Source organism: Drosophila erecta, unplaced genomic scaffold (assembly GCF_003286155.1).
Source record: "Drosophila erecta strain 14021-0224.00,06,07 unplaced genomic scaffold, DereRS2 tig00000021-arrow-pilon, whole genome shotgun sequence".
In the NCBI taxonomy this organism is placed as follows: Eukaryota; Metazoa; Arthropoda; class Insecta; order Diptera; family Drosophilidae; genus Drosophila; species Drosophila erecta.
The window spans coordinates 2,488,841-2,515,089 of NW_020825198.1; the positions used below are offsets into that span (position 1 = coordinate 2,488,841).

The following is a 26,249-nucleotide window of genomic DNA, read 5'->3' on the forward strand; positions in this document are numbered from 1 at the left end:
ATTTCGCTTAGGCAGAAAGAAAAAAATACTTGACACGTGGAAAAAGATTCAAGTTAGATATTTCTTACACTGGGAAAAATGAAAAGACTTAAATATATTTCTAAAGCTAGGGTCCAACGACCCTGAGTCAGATGGAGTTGTATATATTATTAGGTTGTCATGTAAATGGAATCGACGTGAGGCCGTAAAACAGCTTAAACCTTTAAGATCGCCGCAAAGATCGTTAAAGACTGAGTTTGTTTATCTCAAGGTCTTTGGGCCAGCGTAACATAAGTTGGCACCACGAAATCTTATCAGACTCGCAGTTCTGCGAGTTGCGGGCAAATAAAACATACACGTATCTTGATTGCGTTTGAGTAAAATCAACTAAACACTCTCTATTTCTCTCGCTTTATTTACAGACTGTTCAGACCACTTGGCGGCCACAATTGCCGCTGCCCAGGGAGCTTCAGCTGACCAATGACCGGAACAGCGCCGACGACCACGATTCGAAGTTGATCACGACCACCACAACCACAGCGGACATCCATCACCACCGCCAGGAGGAGGACGAGGAAGAGGATATGGATCGGATAAGGGGCAACCACAGCATTGGAGGATCCTCGCAGCAGCTTTCTGGCAAACAGAAATGGTCCTTCGGGAGGCTTTTTCGTAAAAAAAAGGAGACTGAAAGTGCCTCCTCTAGCGAAGAAGATCGCAAGGCGGGATTTGTGCCTGCCCAGCGTCAGTCAGCCAGCAAGCCAAAGGGAAAACATGGCAAGGGATCGCGGGGTAGCAGCAAATTCGATCACATTGTGGTGAGTCCGCGGCAAGAGCAGGCTCCACCACATCCTCCCCAACCGCAAGTCGACAATGAGTTCTTCTTGCCTTTTGAGATGATACCACCGGAACCCTACTATCAAAATCAGCCGGGCTACTATCAGCGATCGAGTAACTCCCTGGACAGGAGATTACTGATGCAGCCTGGAGTTCAGGGAAATGGTTACCAGCAGCCCAAATCGCGATCGGCGCAGCGAGGTCCCAAGCCACCAGGAGCTCACTCCAGCGAAGAGGAACTGATCTCGCTGAACTCCTCCACATTCTCCAAATACCGCAGCGATGAGAGTATTCATCTGGGTTCTGCTGCTGGACAAAGTCGGCGCAGTCGAGCGGCCCGTAATGAGCGTTACTACAAGAGATTGTCCCGGGATGGCGAACCAAGTCATGGCGGAGCACCCGTTGTGGCCCAGCAGCGATACAAAACCCAGCCACTGCCGTTATCCATCTACCAGCCAACGAGTGCCTCCACTAGCTATGTCCAGTGGCAACCGCAGCCCCAGAAGAATCTGCAGAATGCGATGCAGAACGATGGAAAGCGAAGCATCAGCTACGACAGTCACATACACCTGCAGAACATGAATGGAAGAATGCAGAGTAAGCCATTGCCTCCACCACCGCCTCCAAGGGATCCTCTGAGGAGAGTGCATGTTGGAGGTTCCGGGCAGATTGGTTCCAGCTCTGGAGACCTCCGTCCCGTGTCCTACGCCTTCGATCACAATAGTCGCTGTGCGTCGGATGATCGCATTTGGCAGCCACCCCACTACCAGTCGGTGCATTCGCTCAACTCCCAGCCCAGTTCGTCAATAGTCAGTGCACCAGTGAGTCAACAGCAACCGCATCACAGGAGATTCATTACGCGATCAGAGAGGAACGCAAATCCTGGCAAGCAGTCCCTGCCGAATGGTATTGATTTCCACTATGTGGCAGATGCAACACCGCGCTCCAGGAAGCCCATACACATGATGGATGCAGGCAGGATAGACAATACAGGAGTGCCAGCATCCAGTGGAATATTGCGAACCTCCAAGAGTGGGCTACCCACACCAAGTCCCGCTCCCCAGCAGCCCTTGGCCAAACCGCGGTCGTTCTCCAGCTCGCGACTGAGTGAACTAAGAACCTATCCCATGCCTATGTACTCCGAGGTGCAGAAGCCTAAGAGGAGTGCGCCACCAGTCAATCCCTCGCCGAATCAGGATAACATAGTGTGTGGGAGTCTGCACATAAAACCCACGCAAGAGCATGGAAACCAAAACTATGTGGAGATTCGTCATCGGGATGTGCACAAGAACAACTCAATGCCGCATCATTATCAGAACCGGCGATCTGGCGAGGATTTACCCAACAAGTACGAGGAGTACGTGGCAGAAAAGAGGGAGCAGCATCAACAGGCACCTCCCCCAGTTTATCCGGAGCGTAAAATGAGCTCGACACCGGCAGTGGCACCACCACCCCCTGTTTACTTCCCCCGCAAGAAGCCGGCCAATTTGGAGGAGGCCATCAACGAACTGGAGGCCATTTACAAGTCACTGGGACTCACTGAACCACCCGAGCCCGCACAGGAGCCAAAGCTGGATATTTCCGCCAAGATGCGGGTGCCAACTCCCAGTGATTTTGAAAAGTTCGCTTTGGCGCATGCCGATGACTACGAGGATGAAGATTCCCCAACCGGAGAACCTGACCCAATCAGAGACGATGTGGCCTTCAGGAACCTACAGTTGGCCAATCTGCAACACCGGCCCTCGGAGAAACAGCCTCCATTTGGCATCCCTGTGGGACCCATTGTACCTGCTCCACAGTCGGATTATCTTCACGTGGAGCCAGTGAGGGTTAAGAAGAAGAGTGGCTCTCCTGACATCATTAAAGATGATCTGGCTGTGCGTTCATTGCGAAAAGATCCTCCTGGTCCAAAATCCAGTTTTGTTTACCCAATGCAAAAGAAGCAACGGGCTATTCGAACCCAATCGGCTAATATATACAATCTGATCCAAAGGGACGCTGCGAAACCATCCGGTGGAGATCTCAAAAGCTACATGGAGCTGACTCGCAACCTGGCAAGAGCTGGCAGCATGTCCAATCTGCAGGGTGAGGATGGTAGTGATACCAAAGATGTACCCGCCACCCTGGATCTTCTCCGAAAGTTAAAAGCTCAGGATGAGGAACTGGATTTGGCTAGAAAGCATCACCCCATACCGTTTAGGCATCCCAGTCAGGGAGGAGCTATTGCCCAACTGCCAGAGCGATTGTCCAAAGAGGAAACACCCAAGGCAGCGCCTGTACCAGCTCCCCGAAAGAGTCTGACTCCTGAACCCATGTTGGATGATGCCCTCAACAAGATTGCCCAGGATGCGCAGGCCAGCAGCATTAAACTTAGTCAGGAACTCCATGAACTTCGCAAGGAGGCTTTGATCACAGCTGCGAGACCAAAGTTGAATGCAGAGCAACAGAGATTAGAGGATGAACTGCAGCAGATTGAAGCTGTCTCCGAGGCAGCCAAGCGTTGCGGCCAGATGCTGCTCGAAACTCTGCCAGATGCGGGACAGGAGGGTCAGGAAACTCAGGATAAGCCCCTAAGGAAGCTACATAAGGAGGGCAAACTCATCCGAGCTATCGATGAGGTCTCCGAAGCTGCTAATGCGGTCTGTGAGAAGATCCTCAAGGACATAGTGACCACAGAACCACCGGTGGTAGTTCAGGAAGCCCTCCAAGTGAAGCAGACCACAAAGACTGGACCAGGAGGCGAACAGCTGGTGATGCCGCATCTTATCAAGAAACTAGATCCCATACAATCCGACAAGATCGAGCACATTGCCAGACGATGCATGCGGCAGTTGAGCGAACTGGCCAACAATCCGGACTACGACAACCTGGCCACCTGTAATATGAGCAACAGCACCACCAACGCAACGGGCGGAGCAGCCGCTGATGCCACTCTCGTTTGTCCCGTTCCAGAGACCCAAGCCAAGAGCCAGACGCTCGAGGAGATTGACAAGATCATGCAGGAGTGCGAGCGTCAGGCGAAGAGCAGCAGCTCAACCACAACCACCGATGATCAGCGCACCACCGCCCCCAGTCTGACGAGTGGGAGTGGCAGCGGGAGCTTCCCACCCAATGTGAGCACCACCGCCAGTTCGTTCAGCTCAAGCAGCGACTGTTTGGCCAAGTCGTCGAGTCCCTCGCGCGCCGGCCGTCCGCTCTCCTCGAGCATCACCTCCTTCAATCCATATTCCTCCAGCGACTACATCAAGTCGCAGAGCAGTGATTGCCACGCACCAAGCACCGATCCGATCAAGACCTTTAGCACCACCTCGTACGAGGTGCAGTCCACACCGCAGAGCACCACCATTAGCACCAATACGATGAGCACGAGTCAGAGCAATACGATCAGTAGCACTACCAATCCGAGTGTGGAGTCCAAGCCATCCGCGCCCTCGGTATCGCCACCACCGCTGCAGTTGACGCCAGTGGGTGATCGGAGGGGCAGGAACCGGGAGCGAGGAGCTTCCTGCTCCTCCACATCCTCACCTTCACAGTACAACTCAAGCGAGGAGCTGGCCGCCATTTTTGGCATCGAGGAGCAACCGAAACAGCAGCGTCGCAGCCGGCTGACGCATAATGCCACAGGTAACGGAGATGATCCCGCCACCACTGAGGCCCCGAGTTCGCCTGATTCCGATTCCGCCAACGCCAATGACACTGCCAATGCCAATGCCAATACTACTAATCCCGCCCAGCTCGATCCAGCTAATAGCGCTACTAATCCCGTTTTGAATGTTCAACTTGATGTTACTACTAGCACCTCCACCTCAGCCTCAACCACCCATCCAACCTCTAACGATAATGCTAGCACTTGTAGTAGCCATAGTTATAAGCTAGAGACGATTCCGGAGCAGGATCACGAGGAGGTGGAGTCTACGCTAAAGTTGTCGCCCAACTTCAATAGGATTTATGCCAGCAAAATTCGCATAGTAATGGATCGTGATGAAGGGGCAAGTCCTCTGACAGAAGGAGGAGCGAATGCAGCTTTGACTCAATTCGATTCCCTGAGTTCTCTGGAAGAGACCTCCTCCAATCCGGACTCCGGGAATGTAAGTCTCACGGATTATCCCCTGGCTAACCATGCGAATGCCTCCCTGGAACTGCAGACCGCTTACAATAGTCGGTTTCAAGTGCGGGAGCATTACGTATCCGAGGTTTCCATCAGTGCTTCGGAGTCAACGGATGAGGAGCAGACGGACACGGAGTTTTTAGGAGATGCTGACCGTTTGGAAACAGATGGATTTCCACCTTTACCTACAGAAGAAGAGTTAGAAGAGAGTCTACGAGAAGAAATAGAACTAAACGAAAGTCTAAGTGTGGGAACTTTAAATATTCCTAGGGAGAGTAGCGAAGAAACCGAACCAACAGTGGGGGAAGACAGCTTAGCGCAAGAAGAATTAATATCTGTAGTTGAAGAATTAAACCTCAACGAAACTGTCAGTCTGAGCCAAGAGGTTTACAATGTAACCACTGAGACCCTGCAGAGAATAACGCCGGATGAAGTAGATGGTCTCAGTTTCGCTATAATTGAGGTTAACGAAAGCTTACTTAACGAATCTGCATTTGATGAGATGCACTTTAAACTAGCCGAAACGGAACTGGACGATTCGGAAATCATAGACAGAATGCTTGAGGCTTCGTTTGACGAGTTAGACGAACTAGAACTTGAGGACACAGAACTTGACGAAAGTCAACTTGACGAACAAGAAATTAGCGAACGCCCATTTAACGGAACCTATAATGAACTAGACAGCATAGATCTTGACGCCACAGAACTCAACGCCACTGGACTAAACGAAATTTCATATGACCAGCTGGAGGAACTAGAACTTGACGAAAGCGACTCCGTAATGCCGTTCACACGGCGCAAGAGCATCGTTTACGAGACCCCGCAACTTAACCTGAGCATTTCCGAGCTGAAAGTGAATTACGAAACCCAAGTAGAGCCAGAAATTAAATCAGAGCCGCTCAACGAAGCCATTAAATCGATTCACAATAATGATGAAAGCACCGAGACGGGGCAGGCAGGCAGTGACGAAAAGGCAGATGAAGAGGACGGCAGTGTAACTGAGACCCAGACACATCGTCGCAAAGGACTTCCGGCGAATCCCGCTAATGATGATGAACGGCCGTCCACCAGCTGCAAGGCTCTTTCCGTTTTTGGCGAGGTGCGAACTGTGGCACCACTTGCACCACAGGCGGCTGCAGATGCAGCTGGAGCGGTTGGTGGTGCAACGCGGGGCGGTTGGACTACACTCGAGCACGTATTTGTCGCCTGCACTGTGGGCCTGATTACACCGAACGATTTGCTCACTTTGTGCCTGATCGTAATTGGTGTGATTATCATTATTGCAATTGCGCTCGCCTGAGTGCGCCGTTTATGGCCCAACTGTTGTTGCTGTTATATTGTTTGTTGTAATTATGGTGAAACTGGAAAGAGAGAAAATTATGATTTTTTTTATGAATTAGCCACCAAGTGCACTTAAAGTTTCCACGTACGGTAATTAGTCTAGGATGAATATACATATATGTACATTTATGTTTAAATTAGCTTTTATTTCCAAGAACCAAAAGTATTTTCAACTTCTATGCTAAGTGCAATTTATATTATGCGAATCGAAAATTATGTTTCTTATATTATTTGAAACCCACTGTGCAATTGCAAACGAAAATTATACCATTCATCAATGCTCTCTAACCGTGGTTAGTTGAAATTAGTTCTTTAACACAGTTTCTCGTTTTCCTTCTTAATTAATTGTTAATTTGACTGCAACTTGTGCCAATGATTTTTATACGTTTACTTAATTATGCTCTATTAATTAATCAATTAAATACTTAATCCACAAAATGTACTCCCCAAATAATGTTAAGCACATAAACGAGAAATTCGAAAATGATATACCAACGACAAATTACATTTACCATCTACTAATAATAAAATATTTTCTAAAATCTCTTTGTATATTTTCAGCTCAAAATTTAATAGTTTAAGTTTGACAGTGAACCATTTCTTACGTAGCATTCATTATTTCGCTATAATTTAAATGTTTATATAATTTACCAGACAAATGGAAGCAGGAGCCATGAATCAAATGAAACTTATATTATTAATAAAATGTTATTTAAAAAACAATCTACGATTCTGACAAGTTTTTGTTTTAGTTTCCTTTTCTGCGTTGCTAATGCTTGTTTTTTATTTATATTTGTGTGTAGTTTGAGCTTCATATCCCTGTCCCATTTAATTTTCCATGATTGACTAACACATTTGGTAATAAAAAATCAAAATTTGAAATCGTAAGGAATATGTTATTTAAATGTTGTTGTTGCCGCCGCAAATATGGATTATTGCTTATATTATTGGAAATATTTTTATCGAATTTACAGATTTAACTTTAAGTTTAATCGCTTGACGTTCTAGCCGACGTATAGAAAAACCGCCAGATCGACTTTGCTTGTGATCCGGACCTGAATATATAGGATCGAAATCGCTTTCTTAAATACAATTTAACCAATCAATTAAAAATACCTTTTACTTTCAGAGAAACGTAAATTTGTTAAAATTTAAAAAAGAAAAGCTGTTCAGTTTGGTTCGCGTCTCGGCTAGTTGTCTTTGTAGCGAAAGCTTTTTCAGAGATAGATGGCGCTTCACAAAAATGTAGAATTCCGTGTAAAATTATTGAGAAGAGTATGTCGAACAATTGTGGGATTAAAATAATTTCAAAAATTAATAAATAGAATGTGGACTACTTACTTACAAAATGAAAGCTAAATATTTTATATGGGCAATATACACAAGAAATTATAATTGCAAAAAAAATAACAAAATTTTTCAAAGCATAGCTTAACTTTTTTTGAAAACTGACGAACTTTGCAAACCGAAATGCCTAATATCAAACAGAAACGCAGACCAGACAAAGTTGAATACAAAACTTTTTAGTGGCAAAATTAGAAACCAGAAAGTGCCTAGCTCAAAGTTAGTTGCAAGTGTAAAAACAAAAAAGTTAGGCATGTTGGGAAAAAATTTGGTCCTATAGAATTCTGTTTACAATTTGTCTGTCTCGTGGGGTCACAGACTGACGAGCCGTAGCCCCGCAATACTACAACCCCTGAAAGGTATTTATTTTCCGTTCAAAATAGAAAAAGTTAGAGCTTAAAGCTGAAAGTCTTCTTACGGCAATAGGAACAACAAAAAGGGAAAGTCGTGGCCTCATAATGAAACCAATTCAAGGAGCTGCTCAAACTTTTCTTGTGGCCCTTCATCGGTTCGTGATGTTGTGGCGTAAAGAGGACATTCAACTGCATGACCTGAGTTTGCTTTGGCATCTTATTGTGTTCTAGGGATTTTGTATTTCGTATTTGCGTCCTTTTTTCATAATTATGTTTGGCCATTTTTGCCTAATGAGGTGTATGATTTCGTCGGGTAATTTAAGCTAGGTCGGGAGTCTGCGGGAATAGAGAGGCCAATGGGATATAACTATTTCTTTTTAAATCTCTGCCATCGACCCGTTTGTCCTTTTGGGATTCGGGCCATGATTTATGTCTTCAAGCTCTGTGTATTCTTGGGTAATTGAAAATTGGCCAACGGGAAGTATTTGCCTCGACTTTAGGCAGCGAAACAATAAGGTTTTAAGCTAAGAAAACTTCTCCACAAAGGTTCATTTACCTCAGAAGCCGAGCATTGCTCTCGTTACACAAAACACACACAAAATCACTGGCACACCAGGCTAAATAGCAATAAAAATGTCACCCGGCTCTAATTTGTTTTTTGTCTACGCCGGGACTCGGTAGGCAGCTCTGCTCCAAGGACCTCAAAATGTGGTTAAGTAAAGGAGGGCTGTGCCATAAATAAACCAACCACATGGGCGTGCTAGTGTGTGTGTCCTGGAGTTCCTTTTCTGCATGTTTGCCTCCTTCTATCGCTGAAATAATCATAACTCACTTAACCCCATTAAATGTGCTGGGGAGCCCAGCGGGCGTATGAGCGATATTCGCTTGAATGAAACCCCCCTGGGGGCGTGTCCAAGTGGGCGTCGGAGCGGAGGCGGCAAACGGCTCATTGACAACCTTTGTGCCCGATAATTACTATCAGGCAAGACAGGCGTTCCCCTTTTCAGCGTTACTCATACGCCGCGTGGCACACCGCAACATTTGTAATCATGTGTGTGAAACTACAGAGAAAAGATTGCATCCAAAGCAAGACCTTTGAAAGAACTCCAAAAATGAATTTGTTGTTAATATTATACAATTAAACATTTATAGGCTTAATTTTAAGCTCTTCAGATGTGGTTAGCTCCTCTCACCTAAAGGTAATATTATTTATTATTTGCTTTGGATAAATACCACTTGAATGGCCAGCTTTGGAACCACATTTTTCCGCAGTGCTTGAACATTTTGCGGTCTCGATTGCCAGTCGACTTGAGGCATGCGGTCAAGTGTGGGTTGCGTTTGTTTTGTCGCTTCTGTTGCGCAGATTGTTGTGGCTGCAATTCGGCCCTCAACCCCTTTTCCCCAATCGCCCACCCACTTTTCCCGTTCAAAACGATCAAATGGGGCACGCCAGAAAATGTTCCAGTCGGGAACTTTGACAAACACTATTTTATACTAGGGGGCAAGCTGCGAGGGCCACTCTTTTTCGGGGTAGGCAACTGTTCAATTCTGTGTAGCCTGTTGTAGTAGTTGCCTTATTGGGCGTAACGAAGGGTGGGATTTCACAGGGGGTGGGGACTGCGAGATCCTTGCCACTGCGCAGGTACAAACAAAATGCGCTGAGTGAGAGAGGTTTGGCCAGGGCGAATTGCAAGGACTACGAAAAAAGAGTCCTTGTCGAGAATTTGAAATATCATTGCCAGGTTAAAAAAAGGGGATTTTGTTAACAATATTTGAAATACAAGAATCCAATGAATTTCCCATAATGTCATATTTTTTCATACCTTTAGGAAGGCTTAGGAATCGACGAATTTTGTGTACTAAAGGATTTTCGTTCTTAAAGGCTACAAACACTTTATTTTAAGGAGTTTAATTTACAATGCATTCCACTCAGATTCAACCAGTTTTTGAATGTGTATTTGCCTAGTGAACTTTTTTCACTACTGTTGAAGAGTGGGCGTGTGGTCAACTCTCTTTCCGACCTCCCAATTCGCCGCTTATAAAAACCGGCTGAAAAAGTCAGCTGTTCGGCCGCTCAGAACTTGGTCGACGTGGTCGTTGCTATTGCAGTTACTGCCGCTCCTGCTGTTGCCTCTTTATTACTGCCAAATGGTGGCGAAAATCGCATGGGAAACCAGTCTCTTACAGCCTTGTGGCCAAGCCATCATCTCATCGGATCTCAGTTCGCGCTGAGTTCTCCAACGATTCGGAAGTGGCGGCGCAGGCAAGTGATTCGTGTCCTTCGAGTCGGGTACTTTACGTAAATCTAGAGCGAAACCTGTATGAAAAATCACCGTAAAAGTTATTAGAGAAATTCATTGGAGGCAGCACAAGGGAAACCTAGAAAAAAGAACCCCAAGGAAACCAAAAACAAAACCCAAACAAGGTGCGTTGTGTCAAAGTTTTCACATTGTCGGTGGTGCTAAATGTTCGAGTGTGTGGGAAATGCACGTGTCAGCGAGGAGGGAAACCCCAAACTCTCTTGAAAATCCGTTCTGGCCAGCAACAGTTAAGCAGAATTTTCCGGAATGTACAGCACAACGACTGTTTGAAGTTGTGGAGTTACTTTATTTCCGCTTTGATTGGTCGCTTTGCTGCGTATAATTTTTTGCAATTCATTTCACTTAGTGCGTAATTCATGTCTCCTGCATGGCCACGACCACGCCCCCGTCGACGCCCGCCTCCGCCCCTGGATTACGCCTTTGTCCTGTTTTGGATCCGTCTGACATTTGTTGGCCAATTTCCATTGTTGCCGCTGCCGCCTTTGTTGGTGCGTTGAACTCGCTTGGCTTTTCCCTTTTTTCCTTTTTCACCATCACCATTACCATCTGGCCCCGCGATATTCAACGCATTTTGGTGGCTCAAGTTCACTTTTGTTACTGCCTTACACTGCTAGTTTTTTTTGTTTTCGTTCAGAGTGCAGAAGTTTCCTTTCGACTCATCAGCTTCTTGTTGCAGCCTTTTGGCTTATTTGCATTTTCATTTCAACGAGCGGACGTTGGGATTTCCTTTCCATTTCGGCGGTTCCCACGACTCATTGCGGCAGTGTGGCTAAGGACTTTCATAAACCTATTTTTACATTTTTACATTTTTGCCTAGCTGCTTGGTTGTTTCTAGCCATAATATGGGTTTAATGTTGCTGAACGGCATGAAATTTAAGGCCTAAATCAGCATATTGTTAGTTTCTTGGGTTCTATGTATTTATTGCATTACGGTTGAATATAAAGTACTTAAGACATTTAAAGTTGGCTATAAATCGACATTACAATTTGCTTTTAAGTTATCTTTTCAGTGCATAAGGTGAAAATCAAGAGAAATATTCTTCACAGAATTTTAGGGAAAAATGTGGAGAAGGAATTCAAGGATGTAAAGCAAATTTATTGACAATGGCAGAGAAAACTTTAAGCTGATTGATTCGTCTAAGGGATTTTGCCGTATAATTGCTGGTGTTTCCGTTCTTTTTCATTGGGGAGCTTCTCTCATTCGGCTGAAAGTGGGCTTCGTCTGTCATTGGCCACCTACAGATACATTTTACCGTTTCGCTGCTCTTTGTATCCTTCAGATACGTGAGTGATTCAACATAATTATGTTTCATCATCGGTTGGCAGATGTGGCCATAAAGCCGCATTATAACGGTTATTTGTGCACGTATGCACGAAGTAACAGTTAAAGCCAAAAAGTATTTCAACATTCATTTGGCTCTGCCAGTAAATTGCCAACTGATTGTTTCGCTGCTTTTAGCATTCGCGCGGCATCATTATGTTAAGCTAAAGTGGGTGAGATAGAAAGATGCACAGATTTTTTTGGGCCTGAATAATGTTTAAGCCAATGCGATTTTATTGATAGTAAACTACTACTATGTTTTTATACAGATCTGCAGTTTTATGAGCAACATAAAACGATGTAATGAAGTATTTTCGACTATTAAGTTTCGATCAGCGTAGCTTTGCTGCGACTGTAATTTTGTTTGTTTAACAAAACAAGAAAATATGATTTCATGAATATTTTTAGATTGTATTTTCCGTTCGACGTTGTCTGTTCGATTCGAATTCAATACACCTGACACGCCCCACGCACTCAATTTTGACCAGTTTCACTTCTACACGCACATTTACGCAGGAATTTTGAATGTTGGTAATATTGAACCCGTGGCCAATTAGTGGGCATTAAAGGTCAAAAGGGAGGAGAGCCAAATTCCTGGTTTGTGCAGGTAAGCTCACAAAAAGTGTCCTTCATTTGAAGTGGGTGCTGTGTGCGTATGATTGCGATTTTTGTCCTCCGAAAAGGGTATAAAATCTACATAATTCAACATTTTTGGGCAGGCCGTTAGAAAGTTTTTCCCTTGCCTAAAAATTGCACTACAAAGTCGGGCAGTTTTCGTTGCTAATTTGCATTTTTGTCGAGAGTTATTAACTTTAGAAGGATGGAAGTGTACATTGCTGGGGCAGTACTTCCAGAGATTTCGGTGGTGGGTAATTAATTTTAAATGAAGATCTAACTTTCGGGTACTCTGTTTGAGTTCGGATGGGTCTGAAGCGATAAAACGAATGACCTTTTTAAAAGTATATGGGTAAATATTTGCTAATATAATTAATTTAAAGCAAGCTTCGTAATCTTTTTTTAAGAGGTCATGCACACTTATTCACATATTTTGGTTCGTAAAACGTTACTCAATCATTTTGAAAGATACAAAGCCTAATTGGATTAACCTCATTCCTGTTTTTTTTTGACGATTTAATAACCGCATTTTAAAGACTTCTGCCGAGACGGATGACTCCCCATTCTTCTTTTATCCGAGTCTGAGAGAAATATGATATAGCCTTCCGTTTAGCATAAACCTGGTGATCATTCACCAGGCGCCAGTAATCCAAGTCCTCGCATCCTTGCCCAGATTTTTATGGACATTGTCCGACGATGTCACATGACTTTTTGGCCACTGGCAAGGGCCATAAAAGCGGACTTTAATTAAAAGTCCAAAGCGAAATAAGTCATAAAAAGCCAGCGAGCAAACAGGCATAAACCATAGGGAGCAAACAAAGAGCTAAAACGCTGACAAATAGCAATTGAAATGTTTGCAAATAAAAACTAAACAAAAAAAAACGAAGGAATGGCAAATGAAAGAGTTACAAGGGAACCGGATCGAGACACTCACTCAAGTTTTGCTTTTCACTCAAAAAGTAGACGCCCACCCATAAAAAACTAGCTCCCCACTTTTCCCACCGCTCGCTTTTAAGTTTTCTGTTTGAGTTGCCGGCCGTCTGGCAAATTAATTAGTTAATTATGCTTTGTCGCTATTTTGCTACTTTTTGAGGCACGTGCCACAAGACTCGCGACGTGACTTCATCATTTTCGCAACACTCCAATTTATCTGTTGAAATATGTAACTTTTTTGCCGTCGCCTATTAACATGCAATGATTTATGATTAATTTTCCAAAATAGTATAACTTACATTCTCCGTTTTTCCTTCTCTTTACAGGTGAGTCACGACCAGTTTTGAGTACCACGACCTTCGCCCCCCGACTGTCTTATTTATTATTTTCTGTTTTCGGGTGAGTTAAGGGTTTACTGCGATTTAACTTTTTATGGTCGGTATAAAAACAGAATCGTTTATTGAAAAACCATTGGCACTGCAGGTCGTATAAGCGTTTATGGCTTCAAAAATAAAACGCACGTTTAAGGAAAATACTGGCCACTTAAACATGCTGCACTTGTGGTACTCTCAGCCTTTCAGTTTTGCAAATTAAGGAATTTGCAATGGCTTTCTTAGCCGTATTCCACCTGAAAACTAAGGCTTACAGCGGCGCCTTTAGCGGTGAAATTGAGCACTGAGATCATCTAATACAATATATGGCCAAACTGCCTTTAGTTTTTTAGGGCCCACTTTCTTAATGATTCTTGTGATCTTTCTATGCACCGCATTTCCAATAGATGCCTCATTATCCGAGCAACTTTGATTGAAGTGTTTTGAATATTTTTCTTTGATTCCATTTATTTGCATCTGGTTTGATTTACCTGGCTCGCTGGCTCGTCCAATTTCAAATGCAATCTCATCTTAAACTTTTTCCTCTGCAACCATTAAACTTGGCCCCTCATCACCAGTCATCGAGACGACTCCAATCCGCATCCGACTCCATCCCCCTAGCCACCTCGCCCCCTTTACGATTTCCGATCCCATCCGAATTGCAATTTGAAGTGCCGCCTGCGCAATATGTAAAAAATAAATAAAATAATGCACGAAAAATGCAGAGATAAATAAAGGCGAGCAGTGCATTCAGGTAGAATGCAGTTTGGGTTTTCTTACATTCAGTATCTCGGTTCCTACGCAATAAATATTCTCGTGCTCGCCGGGAGATATGTGAAGTGTTTCTGTGTTTATACATATTTAACCACTTTTATGTACGGTCGGGGAATAGTTTGTGGAAATGTGGAAATATACTCAGCGCCAGCTTGCCTAATGGCACTGAACTTGCTCTGTGACTTGGTTTGGTTCGGTTTCGGATTGGCTCGGTCCACTCTGATCCATTGGACTGGTTGGGTGACGAACAAGAGGTTCTATGGCCATGATGGCCATTTGGAGCAGACGCGCTGCGAAACGGTTCATTAAGCAATTTTCTATGGCATTTCCGTGCTTTGCGAGCTTTTCATCATTATTACGAACGAGATCATGGCCACTTCTTGACCATTGCATTGCACATAACGGCACCTGCATTGCCGACTTTCCTTACCTGTGGACCATACGCGTACATAGGTGTTCATTGGCCACCAGATTCTGTCATTAAGGTATAAGTGCTGTGATCTTGGGACATTATGCGGAATAGTAAGAAATCAGTGTGGTTGGTTGGGCAATGGACTGGTCAATCGAGAATTAGAAACTCTTCGGTTCTTAATTACGTGTCATTTTTGAGATCATGGTTGCCATGTGTCACTTGCTTTTCCTAACCCAGTTAACTGGGTTCGATTTCTTCAAATCGCCGATGTTTTGTAATCTCAAAAAGAGTGTCTGAAAGTATGCAACTAAATTGTCTAACAGTTTCATTCATATAGATTTGGTTAGCAAATAAGTTATTGGTAGTTTCCCAACTATATGCACAGAAACCAGTAACCGAGTGAAAACAACTCATGTGTGAAATCATTTTCAGCTTCATAGGTGCTTGTATGATATATAACCACACCACTCATAAAACTTCAAATTATGCAATTGTACTTAGTATTTTTGAAAGTATAGGCCTATATATTTCTAAAAATATAATCATTTCTGTGATTCTCTTTAAATGACCCTATCCCGTATGGGTGTCCTATTAATAGGTTAATTAGTCTGGTAATAAAAAAAGTAATAAAGAAAAAAAACATTTGGCATTGACTTGTTGATATATCTCCGTCGAGCATCTCTCTCACTCGCTCCCTCTCTTTTCGCAATGACAAAGCCGAGCGCCCTTTCCCTTTTCAGCAGTACTCGTAACTGTTGTTGCTGGTTCTTTGCTTCGACTCTTGCACTGCGAACACCCACACATGCACACTCGCTCCGCACCACTCACAGATACACTGGAAGAAATAAAGATACTCCAATACCTGTGATGCATAAATTTGGCCATGGTATCAAATATAAAGCGCATTAAATTTGATGAACTTAATTGTTGACAATATTCTATTTATCTTTGAGATTTTATTTTTTTGGTCTAATTCTTTTATGAATCAGTAAATAATATTGTTATCTTCAGCTATTAAAACCTTAGTTATTTATGCATATTATATAAGTGCGTACATTAGGGATTGGTAGGGTAATATAGATAGCAAAGCTATGCAAATAAATGAATTTTTGCTTACCTTTCGCTTTAGGTACTTTTGACCCCTTTTTATGCTCGGTGTACTCGTACAATTGCTATCGGTAGACACGATCGGTCGATCGTTGTCGTTGTGGCCATTGTTGCTGTTGTTGCTGTTGCTGTTGCTGTTGCCCGACGGCAGCAACTTTTGGCACAGCGGCAACTTCCAACTTGAAGCTGGCTTTAGTCTTTTGTTTGCCCTGCTCGCAGTTGGATCGCCGGCCTTCCGATTGGACGCCGCAAATGCAATTGGAGAGTTCTGCCTCTGTTCTGATCAGAGTTTCCGCTCCGGCCGCGTGTGCTTGTGTGCGTTTTTGTTGTTGCCGTAAACAAGTTTAGCAATGCGTTTCAAATCCGCACCGATTGTTTCGTTTATTGTCATGCTCGATTTACCCGCTTAGAGTTGCGGCAGTACGGAAAAATACAAATTAAATTCACATAAGTTAGGCAAAACTAAGAGAGAAAAAAAATTGTGATAAAAACTGCATGTGGCGAATAATATGATTGAAGCTTACTAATAAAAACCAAACAAATATAAAGTTTTCGGCACTTCATACACGTAAAACCATCAGAATTTGGCAGTTTGTAAAAAGGAAGTTGAATGGACATGTAAGTAAATATGAAGACCGGCTGCTACAAATAAAAGTTTTGGTTATGTCCAAGTGAAGAATAAGTTTAAATGTCAAATAAAACAAATATCTGTTCGACAATTTGCTGATATAATTATCACACTGCTAATTTAAGCTATATTCGGTATGAAATAGACATAAAATTCTATAAATTCCGCAAAATAATAGTTGTGAAAAAGATTTAAACCTTCAAAAGTAGACCACATTTTTTTGGAGTGTGAAAAGCTAGTAAGAGAATCAAATAATGGAATGTGACAGATAGAAATCTCCCTGGGCCTCTCGCTCACTCTTTAAGCCGCATAAACGGTAAAATTGAAAGCTCTAAATTCGGTTTATTTCCCTTCTTTGTAATGTTTTTTTTTTCGGATCTACACTTGACCGACAAAGAGGGAGCGAGAGGGCACTAAGCCTCTGACCCACTCTGTCACTCTCGAGTGCTCCATCTCGCTCGCTCTCCCTTGTTGTTATTTTTAGTCGGCGGCTTATCAAAAGTTGTCTTTATTTTTAGCTTAGGCTACTTTAATATAAACGTACACATTCTTCATGTGAGTTTTACTGCGCGAATTTGTATTAATTTAATTCACTGCTCGACAAGCGTAAGAATCGCGTTTCTCTCCATCTGAACTCTCAGAATAAAGATACAGCTGGGGTCAAAATAATAGTACAGAGTTAATTAGGGGAATTTTACTTCTTATTTATTCATAAATAGTTTGTATAGTGTTTTCCTAAAGGAAACGAAATTTAATGAAAAGTCATAAAATCTCTTGTATGACCGTAACTATTATTTTGAACGCTGCTGTTGATGAAAAGAGGTGGAGAGTAGAGTGAGGGGGAGAGAGGGAGGTGGAGTCACCTGCTGCTTGTTTGTTGTTGTTTCGTTCTTGATGGGGAACGGTTGTTGTTGTTATTGGAGCATTGGGGCGTGCGTTTTGTTAGCGCGTCCTTTGTTGTTTTTGTTGCATTGTTGTTTGTACGCCCATTGTTACTACTATTATTGTTACTATTTGGATTGTTGTTAATGTTGTTGTTGCCATGGCAAAATCCAACTTTCAACTGCATTTTAGGTGATTGCAGTTTAATTTGGAAAGTTTAGGCTTTGGCTCGATTTTTCGTATTGGTCTTTTCTAATTACAAACTCATAGTTGGTTGAAAATAAATTTTTTTTATCTAAATCTAAATACAATACAAAATAATGGTAACTGAGTAATGCTTCCATTCATGCGTTTGGTTTATTATAATTGGATTATTTCTGTTGTCAGTATCAAAAGAACCACCCACATAATTTTAGCTTTTATATTTCAGCTCTGCATTGTAGCTTTTGTCATTTCCGCCATTTTCATTGAATCCATAAACTTCTTGACCAAGGCTGTTTTCAATTGTTTGCATTGCACAATGCACAATTGCAAATCAAATTTTTCGAAAAATGCCCCTTATTACTGCGATTATTAGAATCTATTCGTTGCATTACAAAACTAAAGGAATTTGTTGCAATTTGGCTTTTTGGATTTTTGGCGGACTTCGCAACTGCAATTTGGTCTGCCCCTGAGCGCGTTAATTGTTCATCTTTGTTCGGCTTTTGCTGAAACGCGGCACAAAATGCAGTTTTGCGCGGCCATTAGCGGAATGCCATAAAATTTTACTACCGCAGTGGCAGGGATGTATCTATCTATCTGTACGTAAATGGTAGATGTATCTGGTTTCTGGAAACGCAGCACTGCGCTGTTTAATTATTCCAAGCCGCAACCAAGTCAATAATTAACCGTAATACATTTAATTTTCATTTATTTAATTGCAGTGCTCTTTCTAGTCGCTCTTTCACTTTATGTGTGGGCGTAGCTGAAAATAGAAAATGTGGTTCCGCTTGCGAATCATTTTGATTTTTCATTTCCATTTTACTTTGACAATATTCGACATTTCACTTTAAAAAACCAGTGCTTTTACTATAACTGGCGAAGAGTGTGGTATTTCCATGTGAAAACTTATCAGAACTTTTCCCTGATAATCCAGACCATATTATAATTGTAAGTAATAGCCCTTAGCATATGTGGTTACACTTGAAAATTTTCCCCCAACAATATGCGACCTTTTACTTTCATTTCTGGCCATGACAAAAACCGAAAGTTTCTGTGGTAACAAATGCAGCGCCTTAAAGGTCACCAGACTTGCGCCTCCCTAGCCCAATGTACTTCTTGACTTTCCGAGTTGGCTGGGGTTATCTTTCTCCTCCAAGAGTAACCTTCAAGTCGGGCTCACCCGACCACCCACTCTATCTTGGCTATTCCATTGCCAAGACAACGCGGAGGAGATGGAGAAGGTGGAGAAGGTGCTGGTGGCCTTCTTCCGCGATTATGCCCTCCCGTTTTTATGACAAACAAAAATTTATGCGTTTTTGTTTTCTTGCTTACGCTTAATAAATCTCACTCTTGTGAGTTTTTCTGCTCCGCTTAATTACGGAATCTTCCTGTCGCCATCACCGGCTAACGAAAGTTTGAGGCGCCAGTGATTTATGTGTGCCGTCAACGTGGCGTATGAGTAACATTAAGGATATACAAAATGGAGATATAGCAGCAAGCGAAATGCCAAATGTCAGTAGTTCACTTTCATTGATTAATTCGATTGCTTTAAAATGTAAAGCCAATTTAGAAAGCATGCTTCCCTTACAGCACTTAAACGTATTAATTCGATCGATAAATCCGTAAATAGCATTTACAAAACGCGCGACTTTTCAACGTCAGCAAATGGAGAATCACTCCCCGCACCTCCCGAGTGCAGAATACAGAATACTACGTAAAACTGTCGCCTCACTGAGTGTGTCTTCCTTCCGCTGGTATTTCCTTTCCCCTCGCTCATTCCTGTGAGCTGTCAGCTCAATTGACTGACGAAAGCAGCCGTGCCACCCACTGAAATCCGCCCACCAAACACCAACCACCAAGCACCACCCACCCACCTCTCACCGATTGTAACGAATGTCAGGCTGCGTCAGTGGAATCCCCTTAGTAGTCCTTCCACTCAAGAAAAAGTCCGTTAGTATAAGGATTAATAATTGAACGCATTCGATTATGTAATTACACAATATTAAGATATTTCCTTAGAATATGCTGTATTTAATACACTACCTCAGTTTGGTCACAATGTCTTACCAATTACTTTGAAATTCATGAAAGCACTCCATTTTCTCCGTGTGTTGTCCCTCGACCTTTTGTTGTTTAGACTCTGTCTGTCAAATATACACAAAGCAGAGCTCAAGCCCTAACATCTATTAAGTAAACAAACAAAACAAATATGGGGACAGATAAATGTGCCATAAGCACTTGGGACTCATCGACGACTGGGATTGACGGAGAAGGACATCGGGGCACGACAGGATCGCCTGTCAGGTGACAGGGCTCTGCGAATTCCGTTAACAGCCATTTTTGGCTGGCGTTTTTGGGTGCACTCATCCATGATTCGTGCACCACCAGTCGACGACAATGAGTCTTTGTCAATGTGGCATCGAAAGATACGACTGGCAAAGATACTTTTCAGCTTGGTTTGCTCTATGTGGCCTCATCTTTTGTCCCCCAGTGTGAATGATACAATTTTTGACAGCTCCCCCGCCTCGTCCTTACTGGGAAAAAGGGAAATGCGGCTGGGCTCCAAGCTGGTTGGTAATGAACTTTTCTTTGACAGCTGAATGAATGAGGTTCGAGTAAACGGAATGGGATTACAAATTGATGGAAGTTGAAGCTGAGTGACGAGTGTTGAGGCCTCAAATAGGTGTAACATGACGAGATAATGGTTCTTGAAAGCAAATGCGATAACCGCATTGAATTACCCAAGTCTCCCTGCTAAAAGCGCCATAAACTTGAACCCAAATACTACTATTATTTTGCGTTTAAAGCATTTCGGCTCTCGGGCACTTAGCCATAATTGAATTCCATACTTGCACTTCCTGCCGCCTGCATATTTTCACTGCCCTTCCAAAACTATTTGGCACACTAAGCCCCTGGGCCACCCACTTCCTCCGAAGGCCCCCATCCCCAAACTGCACCCCCAGTAAGTGCATTGCAAGCATAACTTTCATATTGCATTTCCCATGCCATCCCTCCGTCGGAACTTTGGCACAGTTGGCAAACTTTCAAGTCGATATGCGACATTGGACATCAAAAGCACTCGCAGGCATCTGATGATGAATCTAATGGTGGTTATTAAAGACGTTAAAATAGCGTACCTAGAGCTTACTTCGGTTACTATTCTGATTAATAGGAGAAGCTTCTAATTCGGTTTACTTTATATAACTTAAATGAATACTCATGAATAAGAACGAAACCCTTAGTAACAGCAATCAGAGTAAGGCATAAAAAACTCCAGAAAAGACAGTTACATTTTCCCATTTTCTTTCGGTTAATCGCTCACCTGCTTACCTACATTTTACCCCCATCTCTAAAGAGTAACTAATAGCAGTGTAAACCACGTTAACATCAATAATCATTGGCTTTCTCTATTTCTTCTTGGGTGTTAATAAAAGCTCAATCAGATTGTCCATATTTCCTATATCTCAACGGGGCGGCTATCTTTTTGCTGTCTACTCGGATACTCGGATTTGATTATTATGTCACGCCTTGTTAATTAGGCTTCAAACAATCTCTTTCACTGCTCGGCAGCCACATCTTCATTTTGGATTGCATTCAAACTTCCACTCACAATTATTCAAGCATAATGAAACGAAGTTGCATTTTAAATTTGCATATTTTTCAGCTTACCCCTCGTCTTTGTTTTTATTTTGTTTTACCATTTTCGAGCGTCTTCATTGCATAACAACTTTGATTTCGGATTTGTGTTTTTAACGCTTCGTAATTGGAACAATTTGCATATAAATTTAAGTTTATTGATCAATCAATTATGCCCGTGTCCGTTTATGGAAAAGTGTTCATTTCGCACTGTTTCCAATTGACTATCTTGAATGGCTTGATAGGCGCCTTAAATTTATGCACGCTCGTGGGAAAATGCTGGTGGAAATGTTAAACAAACGAGAACTGGTTCACTCGCAGAAACGCTCTTAACTTGGCCCAATCCGTCTCTTCGATGACATCATCAGCGGTTGGCTTCATCACAAGTCAATTATCGGGTTATTTAGCAGCACCCTAATTCAATTTGCAAACAATCAAATTTGATTTTCGCATTTCCGTGAGCATTTTCCCAGGCCCAGCGACAATTGCTAAAGATTTGCTTGCATTCATGAATCATTTCCGAACGTTTTGTTATCTGCTCGTGATTTGCACTCAATTTGCATTCATTCATTTTCCTTTTTGAGCTGATTAGCAACATTGTTTTGGCAATTAATTCACTCTTTAACTGTGGGTTTCATCACATACATTTGATATATACTCCTCTTCCTAAGTGCAATGCATCGCCTAGTCATCACAAAATGCACTTTTCTCTCTTCTGTCACCTTCAAGGGCCACGTAATTTGCAACGTGCATTGAGGCCTGATATTTCAATTGAAAGCAACAAAAGACAGCTCGCGCTGGGGAAAAACGCCCAGAAAAGCGAATAATAAGAAGAATAAGGAAAATATAACGAAAATGGTGATGGTAATATAAACAAAAAATAAAAAATAAATGCGAATGCCCAGATGGGTAAATGTGTAAGGCAAACTTGACCCTAATACTGGGGAACGTTGCAAAAAATAAATATTGTGAGCCAACAAAGCGCCTTGTTAGATAAGAGTTTTAGTGTTTTCCGCTGAGGTGGGCACACCAATTTCATGGATAAATAAACCGAACCAATAATGACATCACTACTTGTTTGGGCTCACACACTTTATCGGAATTTGCATGTCAAGTGGTTGGATGAAGAAAAGATTCTTTTTAGGCGAAATTGAACAACAATCTCTCCTTGAGCACACAACTAAATTAATAATTAATACGTCGCCCAAATCTTTGCCTTTAATGGCCAGCGGTTGGTCGCCATACATTTATATGTTAATTTCCTGCATTCTCCATGATTTATTATTTATTCAACACTTTGGCTTATGCAAAATCCATTTACAGCCGCCCACAAAATAGTTTAATCCCTAAACTTGCAGAAATAAGAAAAAATAACTCCAAATGAAAAAGTACCACAATTTATTTCCGGCGCCCACAGCAAAAACTGTTTACTCGCTTAACGCTGCCGCTGTTCGAAAAAGACGAATAAATTTGCGCGCTCAAAGGAAAAGTTGTGGTTCTTTTTGTCGGGTGCTTACTGTCGGCGGTTAAGTCTCAGCAATGCTCGTCAGCCCGTCAACGGATAACCACATGGCACCCACGTCATCCTCAGCATCATCTGTGGCCAAGAGTTATCAGCTCAGCGATTGCTTATCTGCAAATAGAAATGTACTCATGGGGATCCAAGGTCGCATCCAGCTCCAGCTGAGTTGAGTTCATTAGCAGGTTCTCTGAAAATGAAATCCGTGCAAAGGTAGTAATTCTATCTTGAATACTCGGAAAATATAAGCTGAGCTTAAAGCCATTTCATATACCAACTGCATCGGATTAAGTACCAACTACACCGCATTGAGTTACTATTCTAATGAACGCAATTATTGGTAGTAAGACTGGCAGTGCAGCGCAAATTAACACCAAGCTGCAATTCGCAAGAATTTCCCCCACGGATTTGCCCTGGATATCCTGTTGCCTGTTCTGGAAAGCTTCTGCTCTGGCCATGCGCCGCAAATTAAATATAATTTCATTGTGATTAAATGGCACTGCGCAATTATGCTATAACATTGTTGATCAAGTTATTTCTTCAGCCAGTTCAGCCAGCTGCCTCCTCAGTCTCGGCTTTTCTCTCGTTTCCCTGGTTTTTTCTGCCCGGCTAATTTACTTTGCGAGTTGCCTGTCATGGCAACTGCATTTGGTGTCTCTGGCTTGTCGCTTTGTGTCGCTCTGAGTGCACTCTTCTCCGTATCCATGCATTACATGCACATTGTATGAACTACAAGCTCATTGCTCATTCTGGCGCTGCTTTGGTCTTCTTGGCTAATTGCGCCAAAGTGCGAACAAGGCTGGCATTCGCAATGACAGCTTGGAAGGCGCTGCTCAGCCCGTTCAATCTGAATGATGGCCAAGTTATTTTCCCGACGGCCAACGGGTTCCGTTCGATGGGCTGATTACTTGTCCCGCGGCCTTCTCCCATGCTGCACTGCATCCCAGCCTTGACGGCGTGAAATGCGCTATCAGAATCGCCCACCTGCGACCTTGTGCTCGCCCACTTTCCATTTGAAGCCACTACGCCCACTCGCAACGAAAACAAACAGGCTCCTGGTGGGATTCACTGGGATCTGGTTGAACATGGAAAGAAAAACTAGTGAGTGTTTCAACAGAAAGATTTAAAGTGGTATTTAAAACGGAATGTATCTTATACATGTTATCTTAAAGTTCGAGTTTGTAAAATGCAAAAATATATTTAAGTACATGTGTTTAGGTATCTTTGTGTAGAATTGAAGTAACTTTTCCCCCATTGCACGTGCAATGTGCATCCTGTCGTTGGTTTCATGTTGACGCCTTTTAAACCGGTTAAATGGGCGTGGCAAGTATTGACATGGTTTTCCTAGCTGCCGCCTACCTCGTCTGTGAGTAAAAGTAGGTTGCTGCGGTCAGGTGGCATCAGGTGTGCTTGCAACTAATCCACTTTCATTGCTAAATAATGCGTTCTGTGGCTGCACCACTAAATGTTATTCACATTTTACACCCCTGCTATACCACTTCCCAGTGGCTGTCAAACTGCGAGTGGAGAATTGGAAAAGTGGAAAGGGCGAAGCCAATGATGGATGAAAAGGTCGATAAACCAAAAAGCAAACACTTTTATGGTTTGTTTGGGCTCGTCTTTACTTGGCTTGCGTCCCGACTTCTTGTTGTTTATGTCAGTCCGGGTATATATGAGGAAATTGGTAGGCAAAAGGTCATAGTAGGCCGCAGCTTTATTTAATAACTTTATTAAATTGAAAATTATGGCATGAATTCTTCATATTTTTTCTCAGTACCTTGGATTTGTCAGTTGACATCACTTGAGTTATAGAACGGACCTCGTGTGATGCATTATTCAATTGCGCGAGTGCGTTTCGCAGGCGCATCAATCACACGCCACGTATGCTGCATATTAATAAATCCCAATTATTGGCATAAATCATGCGTCATGGGATGCGAAAAATCTCGACTGTCGCTCACATCACTCACACACTGAACTCGCTGGCGGGCGGAGTAATCTCGGAATTAATAATTAATTAATTAACTGGCCGCGTGCATGTACATTTCCCACTCTAATGGACCGCTTTTCTCGCCCCCCACCCCTTGCCACCCATCGTGTTTACTTCATAAATGTTAAACAACAGTGCGAGATAGCAAGACAACAAAAGCAAGCACTGGCAAAAGGAAAACAACTTGCCGCTTTTGGCCATGACTCGGTTGAAGCGAGTTCAATACATACATAATACTATACAATTTAAAAATTCAAAATCAAATAATATTTCATTTATTTAAATACGTTTGTTTTCGGAGTCACATATTTTACTTCATTAATAACAAAACTGCAAGAAATGTGGGTATACTAATATTTCCACCTCCGCTGTAGAAAGAGCGTAAATACAATTTGTAGCGGGTGTAATGAATAAGTAAAAAATAGCTAGGAGTGCAAACTCATTACGGAAATGAACGCGCAAGAATATTGTGAGTGGGCAGACAAACGAGCCAGCGCAATCAGTGATCTAAACACACGGGAACGAATGGCTGCTTTCTACACATAATGATTTCGCTTAATAAATCAAGATGCAACCGATGCTGGGTGGCGCTTACTGGTTTCAATTTGTCAGGGGCTTAAGTGGCAGGAAGTTTTCGCAGCTTTCCATCGCTCTGTTGTCATAAAAAAATACGCATAAATTGACACCCACAGCGGAAGTTTTTGTTTTCTGTCGCCGAAAAGGCAAACTCAATTTGTTGGCGGGGCTTCGATGCGATATCTCTGTGGAATGGACGAGTGTGTATGAGGTCACGTCACTCCACGTTGACCCCAGAGCCACGTGCCTGAACTGCCAGATTGCGCATACGCCTAGTTTCGCCTTGGTTCGCCATCAAAATTGATATAATAATTGTGGAAATCCTACGCCTCAAAGGAAAAAAGAGCGAGAGAGGAGAGGAGAGCGAACGAAGTTGCCCTCGCTTACATGCAAATATCGGGGTATAAGGGAGGTCAAAGTTCAAGCACAAAACCGCTTGACATTTGCCATAAGACACACACACAAGCGCGCAGCGGCCCCTAAAAGAAGAAATAAATACTGCAAACTGTCCCTGTCACACAGGTTGAAAAGCGTGCTTGCCAAAAGTAAAAGTTTTCTATGCTACTCAGGCACTTAGCCAAAATGCGTGTTTTATATTTGTATTTGGTTTTAATTTATTCATGCTCAAGCTACAACCAAATTCTGACCTTTTAAAAGCATATATTGCTTTCACTGTGAAATTATTCCCCATGCACAAGGTAAAATGCAAACTTTTCGGTGGCTTTTTAGTGGTAATGTGTGCCTGTTCCGTTTCTGGAATATTAAGTATACGACAGGTTGCCCGCAAACAGGTTGCCACAATTCCAGTTGCCAGCTGAAGCAACGCATCCTCCAAGCTGGGCTGCGCCAATTATGGCACGCACTCATTAGTGTCCGCTCTTGCATCCCGCTTAGCCCGCCACCCCCTCCCCTGCCACGCCCCCTTTGCGCCCCAAGTTGAGTTTACCGTTGGCCAACCTCATAAACCAGATAATGCCTCTGCCGCAATTCTGTTTCTGTAG

The 26,249-nt window shown here is 42.9% G+C and overlaps 2 protein-coding genes across 5 annotated transcripts in view; both read left to right on the top strand.

Moving 5' to 3' along the window:
* LOC113563696 overlaps positions 1 to 6,977 on the top strand; it is a 30,128-nt gene extending 23,151 nt beyond the window's left edge. For 2 of the 4 annotated variants that reach the window (XM_026976903.1, XM_026976902.1), the window contains exon 2: positions 402 to 6,286. In XM_026976903.1, the coding sequence (XP_026832704.1) occupies positions 564 to 6,224 (5,661 nt within the window). In that variant the 5' untranslated portion in view covers positions 402 to 563 and the 3' untranslated portion in view covers positions 6,225 to 6,286. Of the gene's footprint in view, positions 1 to 401; positions 6,287 to 6,826 lie in introns of those variants that run through there. The other 2 variants (XM_026976904.1, XM_026976905.1) reach the window with 2 other exon arrangements.
* LOC6546493 (mucin-12) overlaps positions 1 to 26,249 on the top strand; it is an 80,483-nt gene that overhangs the window by 24,906 nt on the left and 29,328 nt on the right. The gene's annotated exons all lie outside the window — the stretch shown is intronic.